This window comes from Morus notabilis, unplaced genomic scaffold (genome assembly GCF_000414095.1).
Source record: "Morus notabilis unplaced genomic scaffold, ASM41409v2 Scaffold1776, whole genome shotgun sequence".
Taxonomy (NCBI): Eukaryota; Viridiplantae; Streptophyta; class Magnoliopsida; order Rosales; family Moraceae; genus Morus; species Morus notabilis.
Genome location: NW_010367535.1, coordinates 108036 through 126477, shown reverse-complemented (window position 1 = coordinate 126477; position 18442 = coordinate 108036). Strand labels below are relative to the sequence as shown.

At 40.4% G+C, this 18442-nt stretch overlaps 2 protein-coding genes across 5 annotated transcripts; both read left to right on the top strand.

Annotated features, from left to right (window-relative positions):
• The first annotated feature begins 1197 nt into the window (after positions 1-1197).
• Positions 1198-12143, top strand: LOC21388473. Of its 4 annotated transcripts, none has more exons than XR_002903504.1 (6): positions 1198-1397; positions 9709-10219; positions 10306-10422; positions 10588-10670; positions 10939-11035; positions 11119-11698. XR_002903504.1 is itself a non-coding variant. In XM_024175113.1 (6 exons), exons 2-5 carry the CDS (start codon positions 9984-9986, stop codon positions 10920-10922), a joined length of 486 nt encoding a protein of 161 aa, XP_024030881.1. In that variant the 5' UTR covers positions 1198-1397; positions 9709-9983; the 3' UTR covers positions 10923-11035; positions 11719-12143. The 4 variants fall into 4 exon arrangements, 3 of the variants coding, with proteins under 3 accessions (XP_024030881.1, XP_024030882.1, XP_024030880.1); XM_024175113.1 differs by lacking the exon at positions 11119-11698 and adding an exon at positions 11719-12143 and having other exon boundaries at positions 9709-10226; positions 10880-11035; XM_024175114.1 differs by having other exon boundaries at positions 9709-10226; positions 11119-11705.
• A 1261-nt stretch (positions 12144-13404) lies between these two features.
• On the top strand, positions 13405-15272 carry LOC21388472 ((R)-mandelonitrile lyase-like). Its single transcript, XM_010112601.2, has 3 exons — positions 13405-13475; positions 13596-15108; positions 15201-15272. Exons 2-3 carry the CDS (start codon positions 13613-13615, stop codon positions 15244-15246), a joined length of 1542 nt encoding a protein of 513 aa, XP_010110903.1. The 5' UTR covers positions 13405-13475; positions 13596-13612; the 3' UTR covers positions 15247-15272.
• Positions 15273-18442: the final 3170 nt, after the last annotated feature.

The window sequence follows — 18442 nt, the reverse complement described above, 5'->3', positions numbered from 1 at the left end:
AATTATTTTAGAAGATAACTAAAATAAAAATTACCAAAACTAAACTATATAAACTAAAATAAAATAAAATAAAGCTAATGAAAATCTAAATTAATATAAAATTAAATCAAATGAAATTATGTAAAAATAAAATAAAAAGTAAATTAACTAAATTCAAAATAAAATAAAATAAAAATCTCAAAAATTAGCCTATTTTAATGCACAAAAAATAATGAAATAACTATATTTTTAATAGAGTTATCATTAGACATGCATATAAAAAAAATTACATGTGTCTAATTAACTGGGTACCGGACTTATAAAAATTCCAATATACATATTTATTTTCTTTAATACTTTTTTAATTACCAAAGTTTTAGAAAATAAAAGGATAATATTTAATACATTTCAGGCCCGTTCAGTTTGCTAATTCGAGTTTTTAATTCGAGTTAAGATGTGATATTATGTGAGAACTTTTTACTGTAGTAAAAAAGTTAGATGTGACTATTTTTTAGAACTTTTTACTGTAATAAAATTCAAATCAGTGAAAAAAACGTGACATTCATGTGTTTTGTCTAAATACTATTTTCACATCTCTTATCATGCAAACGTTTAAAACACCTATCATATTTATAGAACCAGACTCAAAATATCTCCTGAAGCAATTAAATCTTTTGTAATACCAAAATTATCATGCTAACCTTTAGTATATACAATTTAAAACATTGTTAAACAAAAATATCAAATAAAATCAATTTTTAAAAAATGAAAATCCCTCAAAATAATTGAAGTATTTGTTTGATTGAGAATATTTATTTGAACATTTTAAAATTTTTTAGTTGACTTTTTAGTTAAATCATAAGGACTTTCTCTGATAGGTTGACCTACTGGTAGGATCTGTTTTTGACAGTTAGATAAGGTTAAAATCACATCAAATTAAAAAATTATATATAACATATAATTTTTAATATAAATTTAATGTCTGAAAAGTAAATTATTACTAGTAGTTTATTTTTTTCAGTCCTACTAGAAAAAATTCCTTAATCATATATGAAAAGGGCAATTTTAATATTTTAAAAATTTTTAATTTTTTCAGGGGGAATTTTAATTATGATTTTATATACGTAGGGGCTGTCTTCGGAATATAAATCAAAGGCGATATTTAAGCAACAAAATACAGGGTGTTTTGGATATTTTAATAAAAATAGATAAGAAACCGAAAATATCCCCCACAATTACCCCAAATTCCCCAACGTTCTCACTTCTCTCAGTTTCTCTCTCATTAACTCCCTCATCTCATCTTTCTCAGTCCCGAACGGCCGGAACCCCCGCGCCGTCGCATCGCTACCTCTCCCTCGCCGTTGCTCTGTCTCCTCTCGGACTTCTCCCTTGCCGTCGTTCCGCCTCAACTGGTGAAGGTATTGAATTTTTTTTTTTAAGTTGTTAGTTCAAAATTCTAAACAGTAGGTTGAAACAGCCAATAGGTCGCTGTAATTGTTAATGGATTAGTTTTAAAATCTGGATTCCCCTTTTTTTTTTTATAACAGGTCTAATTTGTGACAATTTTGTTGAGATTAGGCATTGTTTGGAAGTTGGATTTTATGGAGGGAAAGAATTCGTTTTAAGGTTTAATTTGAATTTTTGTGAGAAAAAATACTGTAATAAAAAACTTAAGTTAGGATTCGAACTAGCGAAATGAACGGACTTGACTTAAAAATTTTAATAGGCATACTCAGAGAATATGGAAGCAGTGTGCTGGTTCTGTGTACCTTGAATCTGGGTTGTTGCATATGGGTTTTTTTTTTTTTTTGGGAGCTTTTCCATGTGTGTCATCTCTTAGGAAACAGACTTAGCTAGAAAAGCACATACACATTTTAAATGGGAGCCCAAGATTCAGAATGAATGTGATCAAAGGATAAGAGAAGGCGTTGGAGTCTTCTGGGCAGAAAGCTGTAGATTGTTGTCAGATGAGATCTGACATGTGGAGGAGAGGAAGAAAATTACTAGAAAGAAAAGTTGATCCACATCTGTAGCTAGTTTACATTAGTGCACCCTAAAACAAAGCTTTGCTGCCATTTAGTTCTAGACATGCATGGAAAGTCAGGGCATCTTGTCATTACAGTATGATTTAATCAGGGCATCTTGTTAAGATTGAAAGCACTAGATGTGTATTTGGTCTATTCCATCTTTTTAAAGTGCTTGTGCTAGTTGAACTTGGAGGCTTTGACACTGTCTTTTGGAAGTGTTTGTGCTGGAGGAGAGAGAAACTAAGGAGAGAGTGATGAGAGATAAAGTGAGGTGAGAGAGTGAGGAGAGAGAAAGTGAGGTGAGAGAATGAGGAGGGAGTTTTAGGTTCCTGCTTAGTTTTCATATTATAACAGCAAGTATTGAGGAAAACTTGAAAAAATGAGCCAAGCTTCTTTTATTAATTTCACTCTCAACTCTCTCCGGAGAGGAGTCTTCTTACAAAACGAGCGATTAGCAGAAAAAGAAAGGAAACAGAAAAGAACAATGGAGAATTTGAGGTTCTCCTTCCTCCCACAGTCTGTCCAGAAAATTCCCAATTCACAGACACCAATTCCCAAGCCACTCCACCACCTAAATATTCCCCAGCTCACCCCCTCGTAACCAACTTGCCACCTCCAGCCCGTAACCAACTTGCCACCTTAGCACCCCTTTCTCATATTTCCACTTCCCTCCCCCAGTCCCAACGTATTCCCCTTTTGGCCCCTTTTGTCATTACAGTATGATTTAATCAGGGCATCTTGTTAAGATTGAAAGCACTAGATGTGTATTTGGTCTATTCCATCTTTTTAAAGTGCTTGTGCTAGTTGAACTTGGAGGCTTTGACACCGTCTTTTGGAAGTGTTTGTGCTGGAGGAGAGAGAAACTGAGGAGAGAGTGATGAGAGATAAAGTGAGGTGAGAGAGTGAGGAGAGAGAAAGTGAGGTGAGAGAATGAGGAGGGAGTTTTAGGTTCCTGCTTAGTTTTCATATTATAACAGCAAGTATTGAGGAAAACTTGAAAAAATGAGCCAAGCTTCTTTTATTAATTTCACTCTCAACTCTCTCCGGAGAGGAGTCTTCTTACAAAACGAGCGATTAGCAGAAAAAGAAAGGAAACAGAAAAGAACAATGGAGAATTTGAGGTTCTCCTTCCTCCCACAGTCTGTCCAGAAAATTCCCAATTCACAGACACCAATTCCCAAGCCACTCCACCACCTAAATATTCCCCAGCTCACCCCCTCGTAACCAACTTGCCACCTCCAGCCCGTAACCAACTTGCCACCTTAGCACCCCTTTCTCATATTTCCACTTCCCTCCCCCAGTCCCAACGTATTCCCCTTTTGGCCCCTTTTGTCATTACAGTATGATTTAATCAGGGCATCTTGTTAAGATTGAAAGCACTAGATGTGTATTTGGTCTATTCCATCTTTTTAAAGTGCTTGTGCTAGTTGAACTTGGAGGCTTTGACACCGTCTTTTGGAAGTGTTTGTGCTGGAGGAGAGAGAAACTGAGGAGAGAGTGATGAGAGATAAAGTGAGGTGAGAGAGTGAGGAGAGAGAAAGTGAGGTGAGAGAATGAGGAGGGAGTTTTAGGTTCCTGCTTAGTTTTCATATTATAACAGCAAGTATTGAGGAAAACTTGAAAAAATGAGCCAAGCTTCTTTTATTAATTTCACTCTCAACTCTCTCCGGAGAGGAGTCTTCTTACAAAACGAGCGATTAGCAGAAAAAGAAAGGAAACAGAAAAGAACAATGGAGAATTTGAGGTTCTCCTTCCTCCCACAGTCTGTCCAGAAAATTCCCAATTCACAGACACCAATTCCCAAGCCACTCCACCACCTAAATATTCCCCAGCTCACCCCCTCGTAACCAACTTGCCACCTCCAGCCCGTAACCAACTTGCCACCTTAGCACCCCTTTCTCATATTTCCACTTCCCTCCCCCACCGTCCCAGCGTATTCCCCTTTCGGCCCTTTTTCCTAGAGTAGACTAACGTGATAGGTGGCCTAACATTACCCCCTCTTCGATCGAAAACAACCTTGTGCCCAAGGTTGAAAGAAGGAAACTGCAAGCGGACAGCAGCCACATGCTCCCATGTGGACTCCCAATCTGGTAGGCCGAGCCATTTGATGAGCACCTCCGGTTCCTCACGACCTCCCACAACCACCACCCCCCCCCCCCCCCCCCTCGAAAACAACCTTGTGCCCAAGGTTGAAAGAAGGAAACTGCAAGCGGACAGCAGCCACATGCTCCCATGTGGACTCCCAATCTGGTAGGCCGAGCCATTTGATGAGCACCTCCGGTTCCTCACGACCTCCCACAACCACCACTCGGGAAGCTAACACTTCTGCCGGTTGGACACAGAGCTCTAAGTCATCGGAGAGCTGCGCAAGGAGAGGTTGCACCTGAGAAACGTTATCTTTGAAGGACTTCAACTGGGAAACGTGGAAAACAGGGTGGAGGCGAGCATCTGCTGGCAACTGCAAACGATACGCCACCGGTCCAATTCTGTCCAAAATTTCAAACGGCCCATAAAAACGCGGGGCAAGCTTCTCATTCACGCGACGAGCAAGTGACTTGAGCCTATAAGGCCGAAGCTTAAGCAAAACCGATTCACCCACGTCAAAATTTAATTCCCGTTGGTGGTTGTCGGCGAATTTCTTCATACGTTGCTGAGCTAATAGCAGATGAGATTTTAGGAGGTCCAACATATCATTCTGAAGGGCCAGCTGGTCCTCCACTGCTGCCACAGTTCCCGGAGTCAGAGAAGCGAAGAAGAGCGGGGGGATCGCGACCATAAACAATGCGAAAGGGTGTGAACTTAGCGGAGGCATTAAAAGTAGTGTTGAACCAATATTCGGCCCATGGAATGAACGAAGACCACTGCTGAGGCTTATCTCCCGCAAAGCACCGTAAGTACGTTTCTAAGCATCGATTAACGACCTTGGTTTGGCCATCGGACTCCGGGTGGTAAGCCAAACTAGCACATAGCTTAGTACCCGGCGATTTGAACAACTTGCGCTAGAACCCGCTCATAAAAACTGCATCCCTATCACTGACAATGGACCGCGGAATGCCATGGAGCTTGACGATAGTTGAGATGAACAGGGCAGCCACCTGCTTAGCCGAGAAGGGGTGAGCCAAGGGACATAAATGAGTATTTCGACAAGTGGTCAACCACCACTAAGATTGTGTCGAACCCATTAGACTTGGGAAGGCCCCCAATGAAGTCCATAGATACATCTTCCCAAACCTGACTTGGAATCGGTAGTGGTTGTAAGAGGCCGGCAGGAGACAAGTTATCCGTTTTGTTCTTTTGGCAAATTTCGCAAGTAGCCACATATTCCCTGATCCGGCGCTTCATTCCTCGCCAAAAAACTAGTGCGGATGGCCGCTTGTATGTGCACAGGAAGCCCGAGTGACCGCTGATTACCGAATCATGAAACTCGTGGAATAACCCAGGTATCCAATGAGAATGCTCTACCAATACCAACCTGTCCTTGTAAAACAGTAGGTCATTCTTCAACGAATAAGCTTCAAGAACCTTCCCTGCTTCGAGCTTGGAAATAACAGAAGCCCATTCCGGCTCCGCACGTTGCTCCACCCAAATTGCAGTGAAATCCCACGTGTGTGGTATAGAGAAGGCGGAGAAGGAAACATCACCCCAGTCACCGCGACGAGAGAGCGCGTCCGCAACCCAATTGGCAGCCCCCAACTTGTACTGCTCTTCAAAATCATAACCAAGCAACTTGGATATCCACCGCAGCTGCTCAGGGGGAAGTTGGCGTTGGCCCATCAGAAAACGCAAGCTCTACTGGTCAGTGCGTAACACAAAGTGGCGTCCCGGTAAATAGTGCTGCCATTTCTGAACTGCGAGCACAAAACCCATGAGCTCTCGCTCATAAGCAGACTTCAACCAGGAAGTAGGGGAGAGGGCCTTGCTAAAGAACGATATAGGCCTTCCCTCTTGCATCAAGACCGCGCCCAAACCAACCCCTGAGGCATCCGACTCTATCACAAACGTCTTCAAAAAATCCGGCATAGCCAACACCGGTAGATAGGTCATTGCTATCTTAAGGTTGTCAAAGGCGCGAGCCGCCTCGTCGGTCCAAACAAATCCCTTCTTTTTAAGCAAATCCGTCAAGGGCCTCGCGAGGACTCCATAGCCCTTAACGAAGCGACGATAGTACCCGGTGAGCCCCAAAAATCCGCGTACCTCCCGAACATTCGTTAACGGTGGCCAAGAGGAGATGGCCTGTATCTTAGAAGGGTCAGCGGCCACTCCTTGCCCCAAGATAAGGTGGCCAAGATACTCTAACTGTGGCTGGCCAAAACAATACTTTTCCTTGTTAGTAAATAGCTTCTCCTGCCGCAAAACTTCCAAGACAGTGGCTAAGTGATGGCGATGCTCCTCCCAAGAATGGCTGTACACCAGAATATCGTCAAAGAATACAAGGACGAAAAATCTGGTTCATGAGGGCTTGGAAGGTGGCTGGCGCATTAGTTTGTCCGAAGGGTATGACGAGGAATTCGTAATGGCCCTCATGCGTACAAAAGGCTGTCTTCTCCACATCAGCCTCATGCACCCTGATTTGGTGATATCCCACTCGTAAATCCAGTTTCGAGAACACTACTGCCCCATGAAGTTCGTCTAGTAGCTCATCAATCAATGGGATTGGAAACTTATCGGGAATGGTGACTTGGTTCAAGGCGCGATAGTCCACGCAAAAGCGCCAGCTACCGTCCTTCTTCCTAACCAAGAGCACCGGGCTCGAGTAGGGGCTGTTGCTCGGACGAATGATCCCGGCAGCCAACATGTCCGACACCAAGCGCTCTATCTCCCCCTTTTGAACTTGTGGATAACGGTACGGCCGAACATTTGGGGGGTCAGCCCCCTCTCGCAGTACACTCTGGTGATCCTGTCCCCGGCGCAGTGGCAGCCCCGTAGGACTGTTAAACACCCCCTCGAACTTCCCAAGAACCTCCCGAACCTCCTCCGGAATCTCTTTTTTCCTGTCTGTTCCCTGCAATTCAAGTTCACATACTTCCACCAACAAACCCGCCCTGTTCGGGGGAAGAGTTCAAATCAAAGAACTCATCTTCACCGGGGCATAACATAAACTGGGGTTCCCTCGCCAAATTACCCACGTCGGTCCTGCCCTAAACTTCATTAAGAACTTAGACTAGCCCGCCCTTAACTCGCCGAGTGTACTCAGCCAAGTCACTCCCAGGACCAGGTCGGATCCCCCTAACTCGAAGGAAAAGAATCCTCCTCTACCCGATGCCCTTGAATCCACACTTGCACTCCCCTGCAAATACCAGTTTGTTTAAAACTCAAACGATTCCCCACTAAGATATTGTGACTTACCGAATGATCGACCGGCAATTGCAGTTCCGTCACCACCGAGGCCGAAATGAAGCTGTGCGTGGCGCTGCTGTCCACCAGCACCACTACCTCACGACCACCACTGTGTCCTCGGAGCTTCATTGTGTTGGAAGAAGACACCCCACAAATAGAGTTGAGAGATAAGTCCACTCTCTCGGTAGCCTCCTCTTTTCCCTTTTCCTCGTCAGTGGAGTGATCTCGGACCACCCCGCCGTCTCCGTCCGAGGACTCTTCTTCCTCTGCCAGGATCAGCACCTGTAGCTGACGGTTTTTGCAGCGGTGACCCGGGCCGAACTTCTCATCACACTTGAAGCAAAGGCCCCGGGCTCGCCGATATTGCATCTCCTCCTGTCGGAACGCCGATGACTCCCCCGCAGCCGGGTTTGTTCCTATCCCTGTTCCCAGCCGTGACCCGTGTCCTCCCGCCGTAGCTTTTGTTTTGGAGTGGATGGAGAAAACTTTTGACCCTCATAAGGCCCCCCTTGCCTATTCCACGCGTCAGCCCTAGGCCCACGACCCATCCGGTATCTCCTGACCCGATCCGTAGCTCCATTGCGGGCCTCCACCTGTTGGGCTAGGTCCATCATGTCGTAGAGACTGTTGGGCCGATGCATTTTCAACTTGGCCCTGATGTCCTCCCTGAGCCCGTGAAGGAAGGCTCCTCTGAAAATCACGTTGGGAACCCCCCTCATTTGAGCGGCAGTTGCTTCAAACTCATCCCGGAAGTCCGCCACCGTGCCCTTCTGTCGGAGAGCCATGAGCTGCTCCACCGGGTCTACCTCCCCCATCTGCCCAAACCGTCGCAACACCGCCGCCCTAAGGTCCCTCCAAGACCTGAACGGATCTTGAGCATCCGCCCACTGGAACCAGCCTAGAGCCCGCCCCTCCATGCAAACTGATGCTACCACCACCCTCTCATCCTCTTCCACCTCATTGACGGCGAAATACCGGTCAGCCTGAAATACCCACCCCTGTGGGTCCGCACCAGTAAACAGAGGCATCTCCAACCTTCTTCCTCGATGCTCCACTCGACCACTGGGAAGCGGTGGCGACTCCGGACGTAGATCGCGCCCATACCGCCTGGGTTCGTTGTCTCGTAGCGGTGGTGGTGGAGATGCTGGTCGAAGGTGGGGAGCCGGTCGTCGTGGGTCTTGAAATCGTGCCGGGCCCGCCTCGAATCGTGGTGGCGGTGGCGGTGGGTTCCGCTGGAGTAGATCTGCCTGACGGAGGAGAAGATTCTCCAGCCGCTGTACCGATCCTTGCACTTCTCCCAATTGCGCTCCGATATCATTCACGTCGTCTTGGAGCTTGGGAAGAGGTTCTGTCAACCTCTCTACAAGCTGAAGCGCCTCGTAGTACGTGTCCAGTCTCCGTTCCAGCCGTGACATCTCCTCTGCCTGAGCCCGTTCGTTGGAAGCGTCCGCCATGGATCCTTATTGCTCTTATACCAAATTGTTAGGTTCCTGCATAGTTTTCAGATTATAACAAGTATTGAGGAAAACTTGAAAAAATGAGCCAAGCTTATTTTATTAATTTCACTCTCAACTCTCTCTGGAGAGGAGTCTTCTTACAAAACAAGCGATTAGCAGAAAAAGATAGGAAACATAAAAGAACAATGGAGAATTCGAGGTTCTCCTTCCTCCCACGATCTGTCCAGAAAATTCTCAATTCACAGACACCAATTCTCAAGCCACTCTACCGCCTAAATATTCCCCAGCTCACCCTCTCGTAACCAACTTGCCACCTCAGCACCCCTTTCTCATATTTTCACTTCCCTCCCCCAGTCCCAACGTATTCCCCTTTTGGCCCCTTTTCCTAGAGTAGACCAACCTGATAGGTGGCCTAACAAGGAGAAAGTGAGGTGAGAAAGTGATGAGAGGGAAAGTGAGGTGAGAGAATGATGAGAGAGAAAGTGATAAGATATAAATTGATTTGGTTTATTTTATTCCGTGTTATAAAATTGATGAAATAGAGTGATGAGAGAGACAAACTCCTTTAAAATTTCAATTTTTACGAGATAAAAGTTTTGAGTGAGTTTTTTCTATTTTTTTTTTTCCACATAAATTTTCTTAAGGTTCCAAACAAGGTGGAAAATTTTTATTTTTTTCCGCTTTACTTTTTCCTTACCCTTTTCCTTTAACTTTTTTTTCCCTTCTGTAAAATCCAACTTCTAAACAGGGCCCGGATGTTTTTGACTTTTTTGAGTACTAAACAATGTTGAACTTGAAATGTGAAATAGTTGTTGTTTAAGATCCTCTTCTCCAATACAAAATACAATTAAAAAGAAACCCATAAAACTGCTAAAAAAAATGCCTGATTACTGATCATAAACCTGCAGGGTTACCGGCCCCTGAAAACTGCTAGAACTGATAGTCATCGGTAAACCAACTGAAAACCACACCATCAACTCGGCTTTCAGTTTCACTGTTTGAAAACCAACGGTGGTTGGTTGCATCACTGAACCGACCAAAGCCGGCTGTTTTTAACCGATGACAGCCCTACAATTAGGCATAAAATGATGACCAGGGTTCAAAGTCCAAATCCCCAACAAGGCGAACATATCATTGCAATGATTCAATCCAACGACACAACCTCAAGAGAAAGTCAACAACAATGTTCAATGATAGTCAAGTTGGTAATCCAACAAGACACATTGTTTTGTTGTTGACCAAGCCATCCTATGCCCTAGGCCTGGGTTCCAAGCCCTTGAGGGCTGAAAACCATGCTCGGTTGAACAACCTTTTGCGGAAGCTCGTGAGGCAGCAAAACTGGACCGAAGCAAGTGGCGTGCTGAGTGTGTTGTTGAAAGGGACTGGCAAAGACAAGTCACTGCCCAACAACTGCTTCAAGTGTGCTGTATATATTTTGTAGCTTCTTTTTATTGGAAAATTTTTTTTTATGTCGATTTTTACGGTTGGGTTGCATTCGTTGTTAGGCATTGATGGATGTTCTTTCACATGTGAGAGCTGACTACTTTAACGCCACTCGGATAAAAAACATTTATGATGTTTGGCTGAAAAAGATTGGAATGCCAAAAGGTCGGCTAGTTGAGGTATGTGTCTGGAATTATGGTATAGTTGTTCAGTGCTAACCTTAATTGTGTTTACTGAGAAGGAAAGAAAATAGGAGGAAAAGAAAGGTATATCATCCAATTGTATGTGCACTTTAATCTCTAATCAGTTATAGTATTCATACATGGATTTTTTGTTCTGAGCAGGATAAATTTATGGTTCATTTGGAGTTCATCTTGTTCTGTCTTTCAGAAGGGAATGTTGAGGATGGCCATCAGGCTGCTCTAAGGTATGATTCTCATTTCTTCTTCCTCCACTTCCTTCTTTTTCAATCGTGAAAAAGAGTTGCTTGTATGAGGTTTGATAACTGGTAACATGTTAATAGATATTCTCTCCAGATAGTGGCTTGATCATGAGATTAGTAATCACATGTTTTCTCTAGGTGCTCCTATAATGGTTTTGTGAAGTCCATGTGCATAACTTTGATCGTTCCTTCAGATTTGACGCAGACGCTATGGCTGAATATAATGACTACTTATGAATTTCATGTGGCTTAGTTGTTGCTGGTTGGTGGTCAAGTTGATGAGGCCCTAAATGAGCTTGAAGTCTGCTGTAATTCAAACGCAGCACTCCTCACTGCAAGGGAATTCAGGAGTATGTATTTTCCATTTGTTTATTTAGTGTAAGATAATCTAACTTCTCTTCTTAATTCCGTTTGCGTCTTGTGATGGCAACAGTTGAACATCCCTTCTCCTGTTCTCGGTTCCCTCTATCAGAAGAAAATTTTGGGCTAGCTTCTAGAACTGGGCTTGAAAATGAAAGAATGATAACGGCTGATGTGCCCTCGTGGATGGAAAGATTGGTTGAATATTTATTCTTTGATAAACAAAACCTTTTATTGATAAAATAATCAATATAAGGGAACAGATGATAAAGTATCCCAGGAAAAAAAAAAAACAGAGAGAGGGAGAGATTAGTTGACAGTAAATAATATCTGGATTTAAATAAAAATACCAGGCTCATTTGATGGCACTGCTCCTCAGAGTATGGGTCTTGTTATTTGAACTGTTTGCTTTAGTACGTTTCTTGTAGTGTGCAGCAGTCTGAGATAAACACTACTTGTATAAACTACTTTAAGTGCCTCCTGATGGTTTGCTGCCAACTCCGTAACAGATTTTATTTTGAATCACAGCTTCTTGGTGTGTAATTCAAAATATTTTAATTCATTATGACTTGCAAACTTATTATTTAAAACTTCTATTGCTATTTATCATTTTGTGAGCAATAAGGTTTTCCTTTCGTGTTAAGCAGTTCCATTTGGATATTTACATGTGCAGATTAAGTGCTAGTCTCTTGGATCATTTTGATTGTAGAGACAATGCCGTTGATATTGAGAACATCTTAAAGAAGGGTCCTACTTGTTGCCTTTCATTGGCAAAGCTTGTAACCATGCATCAAAATGGTACTTCATCTTTCTGAAAATTGAGAGTAAATGGTCTTGGTGAAACAATTTTGTCATACATTTTGATTATTTTTGGTGAAACTTTAGTTCTTTCAAGCTCTTCTTTTCATTATTACTGTCTACTGAGGACTCAACTTATCACCCTGAAACACTGAAGCAGCTTCTTCTAATTTTTTAGTGGCAAAAGATCTCCTAAACCATTGTAGCATCCAGTCTGATGTACGATTTAGAGGGTCGTGGATTTGGGTCTATCTGCGAAGTTTTTTTTTTTCTTCATATAAGGATGATCATGCTTGCAGTTCTAAAGCACTTTAGTTTTTGTTTTCTAGTCAGAAAATGGTTTTTTATTTTTTATTTTTTTATTTTTTTCGCGACATTCAAATTTAAATCAGAGTTCATTTGAATGAGAAAGGGTATACCTAAGAGAACCAGATACTGATAGGCTATCAATTTGCTACTCCATTCACATCTTTTTCTAGTATATTTAGAAGGTATATCTTGTGCTATCACATTTGAATCTCTACGGCCTTTTGGTCGAAGGGGAAGTTTGTCTAGTTGCTCCAGATGCAACATTTTCAGGTTTCGGAGCTACTTCTGTTAAGCAGATTTAGCAACCCTCTTTCTCTTTAGTTTTTGTACTGTGATTTATCCATTTCACATTTTCAGGTTTCTAGCAGATTTAGCAACCCTCCCATGTTATTTGCTCCAACAAATATATTATTTTTCAGACATCTAATGTGAAATACGGAAAATATTAATTTTGTATTATTCTTTTAAGTACGAAAGACCTTTGGTGTTGAAATGAAAAATATTGAATTAGTAACCTCTAATTTTGATGGAAAAAATTAGAAGATATTAACTTAAAATATAACGATACAAATAGATACAAATTGTTTGTTTCACTTGTTTAAGTTGAGAACTTGAGTTAAAAAATAAATTCATGTGAAAAAAATATTATAACGGAAAAAATTAAATTTAAATTTTTTATGAGAGAAAAAATTGAAATAAAAACTTAAATTGCGATTCAAATTAACAAAATAAGTGAGACTTTAAATATCAATTGGATTTATTTATTTATCTAAAAAAATTATATAATTTTTGTACGGATTAGAAATTTGGTAAAAGAAAGCAGACAATTAGTTTATAGTACAGATTGCATCTATAAGGGAAGTTTGATATATGAGTTTAAATCAAGGTTCAAATCAAGATTTTAGACCATGATTTTTACAATTTTAAAAAATTTATAAGAAAAAAACGTACCGATAATTATAAACAATAATATGGCATAAATTAAGTCGGGAGAAATTACTGCCGTTCTCAAGCGTTTTTCTTAAATTCGTTAACATGATTATAAAGGGGAAGACTGTTTAAACACTCGAGACTTGCTCTTCCAATAAAAATAATAATGTTTTCCCTCTCTTTCTTCTCTCTCCCCCGCCTAATCCCAAACAAACACCAAGAATCCTTCCCCTTCCCCCAAGAAACAACAAGAAAATCTTATAATGAGAATACCCATATTTCTCTCTTCCTTCCAACACTTGTCTTTCCTCATTTTCTTCTTCTTCTTCTTCTTCTTCTTCTTTTTCTGCTCCGCCATTGTCGCTTACGCCTACCCACAAGTCCCTCGCCAAGGTAAACTAACTCTCTTCTCTTCATCTGAGCTTTGTTTTCACGTCCTCTTTACTTGAAAATCTGACATATATATATATATATATACACATATATATGTATACATGTATACGTATACTACAGAGGCTATTTTTCGCAACATGATCATAAACGCGACGGAGTTTCCTTCCGAGGAGTACTTCGACTACATCGTCGTCGGCGGCGGAACCGCCGGCTGTCCGCTGGCGGCGACGCTGTCCCGCGCCTTCCGGGTGCTTGTCTTGGAGCGCGGCGGCGTCCCGTACGGCGACGCCAACGTGATGAACCAAGAAGGCTTCTTGACGGCCCTCGCCGAGGCCGACGCCGACGACTCCCCCGCCGAAGTCTTCACCTCCGAGGACGGCGTCCCCAACGCCAGAGGACGAGTCCTCGGCGGCAGCAGCACCATCAACGCCGGTTTCTACACCCGGGCCGAGGAGGAGTTCTACCAAAAGTCCGGCATCGCTTGGGACCGCAAGATGGTCAACGATTCGTTCGAGTGGGTGGAGAGCAAGATCGTGTTCAGGCCTGAGGTTAAGGCGTGGCAATTGGGTGTCCGAGATGGGTTGTTGGAAGTTGGAGTTGGTCCCTATAATGGGTTTAGTTTGGATCATTTGTTGGGGACTAAAGTTGGTGGTTCTATACTTGATAGCTCGGGAAGGAGACACAGTGCTGCCGATCTTTTGTTCTATGGAAGGCCTCCGAATTTGAAGGTTGTTGTGTACGCGAGTGTGGAGAAGATTCTGCTGGCCTCGCCGGCTTATCCCGGGGCGATGAAATCGGCGAACGGAGTCGTTTTTCGGGACAGAAGAGGCAAGTGTCACAATGCTATGGTCAGGGAGAATGGGGAAGTTCTGCTCTCTGCAGGCGCAATTGGCAGCCCTCAACTGCTTTTGTTGAGCGGAATTGGTCCGAGGGCTTATCTTTCGTCATGGAGAATTCCGGTTTCTCATGATCTTCCTTATGTTGGGAGATTCTTTTATGACAATCCCAGGAATAGTATCTCAATTGTGCCTCCGAGTCCGTTGGAGCATTCACTAATTCAAGTTGTTGGAATTAGTCCATCGGGGGCTTACATTGAAGCAGCCTCCAATTTGGTTCCCTTCGCCGCCCCTCCTCGCACCGTGTTCATCCGCACGCCTTCCTCGCCTATCTACCTCACGGTGGCCACAATCATGTCGAAGATCAACGGGCCGCTCTCAATTGGCTCTTTTCGGTTGGCGTCCACGGATGTCAGAACCAGCCCCATTGTCCGGTTCAACTACTTCCACAACCCTGTGGACATGGACAAGTGCGTCAATGGAACGCGAACTATTGGACGAGTGCTTAGGAGCATCCCCATGGAGGAGTTCAAGTTCCGGGATGGGCTTGGGAATCGAGATTTTCGATTCCTGGGGACTGCATTGCCCGCGGATCAGTCCAATTACGCGCTGATGGCTGATTTCTGCCGCCGCACAGTTAGCACCATATGGCACTACCATGGAGGATGCTTAGTAGAGAAAGTGGTTGAGGGTGATCATAGAGTCATTGGCCTTAATTCACTGCGAGTTGTCGACGGTTCGACGTTTGTCGTGTCACCGGGAACAAATCCTCAGGCAACTGTCATGATGCTTGGAAGGTGAATTTCTCCCCTCTTACCTAAACTTTGCAGTCATGACTTGTTTCAAGTGAATGCTGACTCTTTAGCTTGTGTTGGCTTTATTTTTGCAGATATGTTGGACTGAAGATAATCAGAGAGCGAATGAGATATAGATAATGACTTATTCACCTTGTAGCCAAACCAAAAGACTCTACTTTTTTGCTTACTCTTTGCTGCTACAATTTTTTTTTTTCTTTTTCTTTTTTGTGATTAGTTTTACTCTGTTGAGTACTTGTGGATTCCTATATAGATGAAGAGATATAGATGGTTCTCTCTCTCCTCAAGAGAATATTATTTTGGTTGGTTTGATTCGTTGATTCTTTGGTAAAGAAGAATGTTCAAGATATGGGATTGTACTCCAAGTGCTAATTTTCACTTGAAAATTTTTGGCTTGAGAAGGCCTCGTTCACTTCGTTGATTCGAGTTGAGATGTGACTTTATGTGAGAGCTTTTTACTGTAGCAAAAAAATTAGATGTGATTGTTTGTGAGAGCTTTTTACTGTAGAAAAACTCGAATTCTAAACTCGAATCAGCGAAGTGAACGGGGCCTAATGTCTAAAGTTCTGAAATTATTATTATTATCATTATTTTTTTTTTTTGGTTTTTTCTTCTTTAGTTTTGTGTTTTGACAAGTTTTATCTTGTTTAGTAGTCATGTTTTCCAAATATGGTTTTTATGTAATAGATATTAAAATAAATTTATTACGAGGGTTGTGTTTGGTTTTTAGCTATTCTGCAAGAAAATGAATGAGGTCCATTCTCTGTTCTTAGTTGGACTTTGAGTTAGAGATTTTGACATGTGGGAAATGTTGATAAGTGAATGAGTAAAGCCTTCACAACAGTATTTATTGATAGTAATCTTTGCTAAAATATGCAGCTACGTAATAATAAATAAAAAGCAGTACATAACCGTTGAAAAGCTATCTACTGATTAAAAAACAGTACTTAGCAACTACAAGTAGGGTAAAAAAGCTTGTCCTACTATAAATTTGGATTCAGATTTTATGTCTAATTTTTAGTGTCACAATTAGTATATAACCAATCAAATCACATCACATCATCTTATGAAAAATACAAAAGAGTTAATTAAAAAATAATTCAAATTTTTTATTTAATGTGGCATGATATGATTAGTTAGACACTAATTAAATCACCAAAATTAGACATGAGATTTGAGTCCTATAAATTTTGCCATAACAAAAATAAGGGAACCTTTATGGTAGGACATGCATTCCTCTTCTATCAGTAGAAGCTGTTGTTTTTAACTGTTCAGTCTTTTGATAGTCAAATTTGTGCATGTCAGCGTTACAAATTTACAGCACGTAACACAATTATTTCTACTCCAGATTAGACTGTTGACAAACTAATCTAACGGCCAAAACACAATTACTACCGACAAAACAAAAAATGCATGTCCTACAATAAGTATTGCTAAAAAATAAACCTTTCTGGTGGTAAGAATCCAAGAGTAGTTTTGACTGATGTGTATCAACCTAGCCTAATACTTCAATTGGTCGTTCAAAAAATGCAGCGCTAAATTTAGCATTTAAGTAGGAAAATTATTCTCCAAAGCAATGCTATTTTTGTGTTTTGAATTTGCTGTATGAAATATGTTATATTTGGTACCAAATTTGCTTCTAAGTATAACATATGACAAATTTAACATTTGCTTGCTAATTTTTTATTTATCATTGCAACATTTTCTATTTTCAAATTATTTTAAAATTAAGAATTTTACAATTACAATTTATAAAGCCTAGTAATTATAGTAAAAAATAGATTTAGTAATAAAAAAGCATTATATATTAGAGTACAAATAATAATAACAACGTATCAATATATTATTATCACACTTTTTAGTGCCACATACGCAATTAGCATGGCCTGAGGACTAGTTTTTGTGATCCAAGTACGGTACAAAATTTTCTGTTGAAAATCTTCAATCTAGTAAAAATTACATCGGATTTTTTTCAAAATCTTGCTAGTGTCTTGAAGATTACTTCCAGCGCACATTAAATGGTACATGGCAAAAAACGTTATCTATTAAGGTAACTATGGTGAGTTACTGTAATTGATACAAAGGTAAGTTTCATGGCCAATTTGAGTTTATTTAGGTGATGTTTGGTTTATAAATTTAAAATTATTATTCATAATTTTAATTTTTAAAATTTAAATTTTTTAATGAAAAAAATACTATAATAAAAGTAAAAATTATAATCCTAAACTAAATAAAATTTTTAAAATAAACGCCGCCTTAATTTATAAGTTTAAACCATAACTCATCATTTTGTTTTTAAAAATTTAAATTTTTCCGAAAAAAAAACAACAAAATTAAAAATCATAATTCAAACAGAAACTTTAAACAAATAGACCCAAAATGATTGCCGAGGCTTTATATAAAGTTCCATTATTGCGAGAGTTTTTATATATAGTATTCTTCCACGTTGGAAGGTCTTTAATAACTTACCATTGAAAACGAAAAATCAATGGTGACTTGGACCCACAAAAGGACAAACGTAATGTAGTGGGTTCGCGATGAGCGTCAGCGTACAAGAATCTCAGCAAAAAATTATATAAGAATCCCAAGGTGCACATGGGCTAAAGCTACAGTTTAATAATAGGAAATTTTTAAAAAATATCCCTTAAAATATAGTTTTTTTATTTTTATTTCTTAGAGCATGTTTAGTTCATAAATTATAATTATTTTTAATTTACGTGTATTTTTTATAAAAGAAAATACTGTAGCGAATTATGAATCATGATTCGAATCAGAGAACGAATCCTCCAACCAAACAGGCTCTTAATATTAGTCTATATATTTCTATTTTTTAAATTATAATTAATTAAGTAGTTAAGTTTTTTAAAAGAAGTATTTTTCATAAATCAAATATTTAAAAAGATAAAATTTATAATAATAATACAAAGTAAATGTGTACAATATTTAGGAGTTGTTTAGTTGGGGATTCGTATCCCGATTCGAATCATGGTTCGTGGTTTGCTATAGTATTTTCTCTCATAAAAAATACACGTAAATCAAAAATAGTTATAATCTTATGATTCTAATTCATGAACCAAACGTCTCATTATTGTCAGTTTAATTCATAAATTTAAACATAAAAATTTAAATTTTATGAAAAAAATAATGTAATAAAAAGATTTAAATAATAATTTAAATTTATAAAACAAACAACGGCTAAATTTATTTTGGAGAATGTACGACAACTATGTTCCTGCTTAAAATAATGGTGATAGGCATTCCCATAATTTTGGGACAGGTTCATTTCCTAGCGTTGCAAGCTTTTGTGATGGGAAAC

Coding starts and splice junctions, on each gene's coding strand:
- LOC21388473 (XM_024175113.1), top strand. CDS start 9,984: ATGTTCAATGATAGTCAAGTTGGTAATCCAACAAGACACATTGTTTTG. Junction 10,227..10,305: donor ACAACTGCTTCAAGTGTGCT/GTATATATTTTG, acceptor ATTCGTTGTTAG/GCATTGATGGATGTTCTTTC. Junction 10,671..10,879: donor GGCCATCAGGCTGCTCTAAG/GTATGATTCTCA, acceptor TCGTTCCTTCAG/ATTTGACGCAGACGCTATGG.
- LOC21388472 (XM_010112601.2), top strand. CDS start 13,613: ATGATCATAAACGCGACGGAGTTTCCTTCCGAGGAGTACTTCGACTAC. Junction 15,109..15,200: donor ACTGTCATGATGCTTGGAAG/GTGAATTTCTCC, acceptor TTATTTTTGCAG/ATATGTTGGACTGAAGATAA.